A 6,817-nucleotide genomic window follows, 5' to 3' on the forward strand; every position below is an offset into this window, starting at 1 on the left:
CATAACTCTTGCAGCGCACATGAACAGATCCGCAATTATTAGCTTGCACATAAAATTGCACCCTCGTGAATTTGCCTACTCTTGCTAACATACATTCATAAATCCTAAATAACATCATCATCAGACTTACTTATTGATGCACCCACACAGTCGTATCCACAAAGTTAGTCCAATGAGGGGATAAAGGAAAGTGTGAAAGTGTTCCTCGTTAACGCGTTTTCGCTATAAGAAGGTAGCAAAGGGTTTTCAGATGACAAGGTATTAACTCTGCAGGGTGGCCAAACTTTTGCAGATGCCATTTTTTTGTTTTCTGTTATTTTGAAAGTGTAAATGATGGAAATAAAATCTAACTTTTTGTGACATATTATACGAATGTCTAATCTGTCATTTGATGCCTTTTGGAGATTTTTTCATCTTTTCTTGGCTTCTTTATGCACATTAATACAAATCTTTACCTGGGGTGCCCAAACCTTTGAGCCCCACTTTATCAAAAACCTGTTGCATTGCAAACATAATCAGAGGTTGGTAGCCACTGAGGAGCTATTGTTTTGTTAAACAAATATATGTAAAAACAGAAAAAGAATTGTGCTTGTACATCATAAAAATGATAATCTTCTGAACAAAGCCATACTGAAAAATACAGAGAGAGTTATGTGGAGCTGATAGTCTTAATTAGCTTTGTAGCAACTCATTTGGCAATGGCTTGAATGTAACGGGCATTCATTAAAATCAAATAGTTACGCACTAAAGCTTTAATCAAAGGGCACACGTAAGCATGTCAACGGTTTCCAAGGAAAGTAGCCTCACCTATTGTTAACGGTAATTGGAAACTGTATTTTGGAATTGGAGATTGTACAGCATGCCATATTGCACTCTTAGAGAAAAGGCATTTAGGGGGAAGCTTTCTATATCATTTTAAATACATTACATTGTTGTAATGTGGACCAGCATTACCTGTATAATTTGACCTCATGTACTCATCTGGGACTTAAAAAATCATTAAATCCTGTAACAAAAATGCCAACTTGGCAACTCTTGCTATACATCCTAAGTGGTACTTTTTTTGTTTTAAGCAACTAGGGCTGTGCTTCTACTGTAGTTAAACCTAATGGAGGACTTTTCATAATAGCATCTTTCAAAATCTGAAATGGCTTATAGTCTTTAGACAGTAATTATTTAGGATTAGACATGGCATAAACGTGACCTCAGATAAAATTGCATGAAATACCACACGTCTGATGCAAGACTAATGGAGAGGCATTCGTTTATTGCTGCTTCAGTAGCACTTATGAGAATAGATGTGTGCAAAGCTTTAATTTATTGTCCTTTAATCCTGTGACAATGTAGATCCGTAGGAGGAATCATATAAATCAGTTGGTCAGGTGTTGGTCAAGTAATTAATTCATAAGGTCCACAAAGGGGCCAGCAATGTTTCATGGTTAGCAGTAGTTTCAGCAGTAACACTTATGTCTATAATGTTTGAAAGTAATTTAGTTAAAACTTTTTTAGTTACAACATTTTTTGTTAGTGGTAATAGCACTATATATTTTGCAACCACTTTTTCCTCACCTGCAGCAAGAGAGACTGTTCAAATCCGGTTCAAAGGCATATTTGTTGTGAACTGGCTCTTTTTATCCCTTACAGAAATCTAAGGTTTCTACTTTTGAGAAGATGTGGGCCTTCATGAGCAGCAAGCCAAGCACATCACTGGTAAAGTCTATCGAGGATGGGATTCAGAGGGTGCTGAAGTCAGACTATGCCCTTATTATGGAGTCTACAACTATTGATTACATTACCAGGAGGAACTGTAACCTTACTCAGGTGGGAGGGATCATCGACAGCAAAGGCTATGGCATCGGCACTCCCTTAGGTAAGACCAGCGAATACATTTGAGAATACCAAGTAAAAAAAATCAACCCCTTTTATATGTTGTGTTGCCTTTTGAAGGATGAGGGATTGCTTTTTAGACAACACAGCTGCATTAACTGTTTTTTATTTAGCTACCAGTGAGACAGTATGCCACAATGTGTTTATGAACCTTATTATCACAGAATCCAGCTGGCATTTCTTCCAAAATAAAGCGGTCCTTATGTTGCTTCCAGGCTCCCCTTACAGAGACAAAATCACCATAGCAATCCTAAGCATCTTGGAGGATGGGCGCCTACACATGCTGAAGGAGAAGTGGTGGAGTGGGAGCAGCTGCTTGGATGAAGAGCGTCATGAGACAGGCCCCATGGGTATTCAAAACCTGGGTGGTATATTCATTGTGCTGGCATCTGGCCTAGTGCTGTCTGTCTTTGTGGCGATTGCTGAATTCATTTACAAGCTAAGGAAGACTGCAGATCGTGAGCAGGTATATATCCCCATAAATCAAATACATACAATTTAATCTTTAGTCGGGTTTGGATGGATGGAAAATAAGTCTAACATTAATTTAATTACACTCCATTGGGATTTCAGTTTCACTTACCTTCTATTTTAACAAATAAGTTGCTAACCATGCCTATTTTGTTATGATACTTATTACACACGCAGCCTCTAAACCAAAGCCGTGCTCTATTAATGGCTTTGAGTTCAAACACGTTGTAAAAGGATTTGCATGCCTTTGGCTAATCCCTTGGAGTACTTGGGCCATAACACCACAACATTTACTTATTTTAACAGGCATAATTGCAAATTGGAGCATAGAAAGCTAATCCATTATTAGTCATTGGCATAGCATGAACCCTTTACTGTTCACTAATTTGAGTCATGCTAAGTGAGTGGTTGTATTTTCATTGCACCATACTTGGTCACTGTTTCTGACACAGAAGCAATAATGAACCATGTGCAGGCTAAATGTGATGGTGGTGCAGTTTGAAGTTGCTGACAGCCATGGACACACACAAGCACATCCACACACACCAGCGGTAACATGAATGTTATGTTCTAATGCATTTTGTGCTCTTTAGACTGTCGACACAGTCTGCTGTCAGAAGAAATTCAAAGCTAAGGCATTTACCCCCCCGTCCCTCTCCCCTTTTCTCCTTCTTGCACCCCTCCCCGCACCCTCCCTTTTTGCCCAGAGGTCTTTGTGCAGTGCCATGGTGGACGAGATCAGACTGTCGTTCACCTACGAGAGACGGGTGAAACACAAGCCTCAGCCTCCAGCCATGGTGAAGACGGATGCAGTGATCAATATGCACGCTTACAACGACCGACGACTCCCAGGAAAGGACAACTTGAGCTGCAGCACTGGGATGACTCCTGTGTTCCCATGACTATGTGCTCCCCACAGGGCAAGAACCTCCTGAGTAACGTGTCAGGGGCCATGCCAGAGACTAGAGACAATGGCATAGATGGAATCACCAGATTCACCATAAACCACAGTGACATAGGGACACTAACAAAACATGGGCATCTCAAAATGGCAGCATCAGCCACACAGGTATGACAACATTTACCACTGTATTCCAAATCACAAGAAGTTAAAATAATAACTGGGGGGGGCGGGGAGGGTTCTGGGAAAACAGTACACCCAAATGATCAGTTTCAAGTCTGATGTTTACGTGCGCAACACAAAAACACAAGAAAATACACATTGTTCAAGGAATGCTCAATCAGTGAAAAGACTGAGAATTATATTAAAATGATGGACTGAAGAAGAAGAAGAAATGCTTTGTTAAAAATGGCAATAAATGACAGATATACATAGAGGACAAGGAAGAGCAGTTTTCATTGGAGACCTGTTTTGCCACACATTAATATTATGATTTCAAGTTCTCACCTTTATCCTGCTAATTTACATAACCTCCCGAATGGCCTTTGAAGGCAGAAAATAACGTTATGGTTATCTTTGAGTCATAAGCTGAAGGATATAAGACAGGATCTTTTGAAAGCATGGTTCACAGGTACACATGTGGTAACCTGTAAGAAAACTCTTTTAGTATCTGCAGTATTGTTGTTGTTGGAAACCCATAGAGACACAACTGTTCAGCAGTAAATATATGTTTGTTAAAGTTGTCATGTGAAATTAACCATATTGTTAGACACAAGCAAATACTCACTGATGCAGAGATTGATTTGAGCAAAAGTACATTTTATGTCAAAATGATTTGTACATGATTGTATTTTAATCAGTTTAATATTGATTGCCAAAGATCTGATCATTCAACAGAACTAGATACAGTAGAGTATAGGCCAGTTCCTTCTCTTTTTGTTTTAGAGAGCACTAATCTTGCGCTCATTGCAAAGTAAATTGAAGTGGTTTAAATGGGACTATTAAAGAAACTTGCTATAAAAGTTTTTCCAACCATGAAGGGTAATATTTTTACAAAGTGAATTGCTATTGGCGCAGAAGTGGCACTGTATTTGCTTAAAAGTACAGTATTGCTATTAACACTGTCATGTAAAACAATCCTTGTAAAGGAATATTAAAAAAAATCACATAACCTTGATCCTGTGTAATTTGAAAAATGATAAATCACGAGAATATTGAGCTATTATAAAAACCAATTTCAAATGTTGGTGCTCACATTTGATACAAATAGTAGCATGTCTGCACATACATACTGTATATGTACATACAAAAACATGTATACATGTGTATGTGCAGGCTGGGATTGGAAGGCATTGGATCAGTTTTTTTCTGTATTTTGATTTAATAACTAATTGTAAATCACAGAGACAAAATGTAAGAGACTGTGACCTAAAAAGTAGAGTGTTTTTTTTTAGTGCATTTAATTGTGACGTATCCATCAAAGTATCCGCAGGACTTGTGTGGCTACAGGACCATTGAATGTCCAAAATAATTCTAAACACATTTTTGAACAGTTCATTTTTCAGGTGTGATCTAGAGGGTTAGAGGGAAACCTTTTGTTTTGCATTATGAGCATTCTTAATACTGAGCGTCATTTTGATTTTAAATGTTAACAGACTTTTGAAAGTTATCTCAGACTTGAAAGTTCTGTTTCATTACCTGATGTGGACAGAGTTAAATTCATAGGTGTAGTGTATGAACATGCGGAAAGATAATGTGGTGAATAGACAAAAGACAGATGATTATTTTGTGTGGTCATGTTGGCTTTAATGCCCATTGAGTAAATGTACCTATTCAGCAAATGTCATGATGTAGGAAGACTCGAGGAGTCGGTGAGCTGCTGTCACCCAGGAGCCGAACAAACAGCAAACCTCTGTGAGGTTTATGTTGTCGATACGTCAAGATTAAAAAAAACTTAACTACGTGATTCAAGAAAACTCCAGAAATCTGTAAAACTTAGCCTTGGTTTGGTAGAGACCACTGTATAATTGTCTATGGATCCCTTCAAAGTAGAGTATGTAGATAAGATCTGCAGGAAAAAAAAATGTATTTTGCTAAATTTATACTGTAATAAATTAATTCTGTTCACAGTCAAATGTTATAGATGGTATTTATTTCATTAGAGAGGTCACTTTAACCTACTGTACTTCTTCACTTTACCCCAGTTCCACAGCCCCAAACCTTATTTATTTAATTAAAATGCATTATATTATGGTATATTGGATTACTATCATTCAGATGGGTAACTGTATGTAAATCGTCTTTTATGATGGCTGACAGAGTCCTATAAGGTGAACATAAAATGGAAATGAGGAGCTTCCCCAAGAATTTAGGGGACATATCTTAGAATAGGGAGAATAGGGTTTATCTTGTGTAACTGGACCTTTACAGCTCTTGAAATCCCAATTAGGACCTGGTTGTACAATATTAATGTTACCCTAATGTGTACTGTAGCTTTCCATGCAGGTGATTCAAAGACTCAAGTTTGTTTGTATTTCACCTATGTAATATGTGAAAATAATTGAAAATTTCACCACAATCAAAATTAGTTGGACTTACAACAGGGTTCTGATTTGGCTGATTCAGTCAGTTTGGTTACTGAATATATATCTTTTTTTTTTATAAATTAATGTGAATAATAATGTCATTTTACACAAAAATTGTATGACATGTGAGAGAAAAGTAATGCAAAATGTAAGCTACATGACCTGTGTTCCATTAGCAGTGTGTGATATGAGTTCTGATTTTCCAGCAGTCACAACAGTATGCCTTTGTATGCATACCTTTCTTTTGAGTTGCACAGCTTCTATTATTAGGCAGAAAACCTCTCAAACAATACAATGACTATGTTGGTGCCAACCAGGGTTTTCTTTGTGGACATGCAGAATTTCTATGAATATAGTTTTTGTAAGGTTTTGTAAAAAAAAAAACGGGAAAAAAACTTTTGTTTTCCTAGTAACTTTATGTGTTAAGAGAACATTAGAATAACCCACATCTGAGTAAAACATATGAAAAATTCAACAAAATACTATAGAAAAGCTATTGAATTATTTTCTTTTTAAACACATTGTGAATAATTCAATTGTACAGTTTGCTGTATGGGTTATATGAAGATTTAAATAAAAAATACAAAACTATATCTCCTGTTGAGCCACTGGTTGATTGGTGTTGTGTTATAATGTTAAAAACTTGTAACAAAACATGGATTTCTCATGCTAAAGGAAAATGTGTGTCACTTTTATGTGGGCAATAAACGTAACTATTTTCAGGCACTCATCTGAGTCTTACATTGAAGTGAATATTAGCATTGCTGTGGTTAAGGTTGCTTTGTATTTACGGCCGCTTCATGCTTCTGCGTCAAATCGACGTAGTCTGACGTTCAACTCTCAAAAAATGTTACACGTGGCGATGCATATCTCTTGGGCGTGGCTTGGTAGCATTGGATTTTCCCCGGCTCATTTCCTGGTTCTTCTTCTCCATAAACAACATGAAATCAAGGAGAGAGTTCACTTTTTCTGC

The 6,817-nt window shown here is 37.2% G+C and overlaps 1 protein-coding gene across 1 annotated transcript in view; it reads left to right on the forward strand.

Annotated features, from left to right (window-relative positions):
* Positions 1–6,437, forward strand: part of grik3 (glutamate ionotropic receptor kainate type subunit 3) — a 104,197-nt gene extending 97,760 nt beyond the window's left edge. The window contains exons 14-16 of the mRNA XM_032517423.1: positions 1,645–1,870; positions 2,103–2,353; positions 3,066–6,437. Coding sequence (XP_032373314.1) covers positions 1,645–1,870; positions 2,103–2,353; positions 3,066–3,260 — 672 coding nt within the window. The 3' untranslated portion in view covers positions 3,261–6,437. The remainder of the gene's footprint in view (positions 1–1,644; positions 1,871–2,102; positions 2,354–3,065) is intronic.
* The last annotated feature ends 380 nt before the right edge of the window (positions 6,438–6,817 follow it).

Source organism: Etheostoma spectabile, chromosome 6 (genome assembly GCF_008692095.1).
Source record: "Etheostoma spectabile isolate EspeVRDwgs_2016 chromosome 6, UIUC_Espe_1.0, whole genome shotgun sequence".
NCBI classification, from domain to species: domain Eukaryota; kingdom Metazoa; phylum Chordata; class Actinopteri; order Perciformes; family Percidae; genus Etheostoma; species Etheostoma spectabile.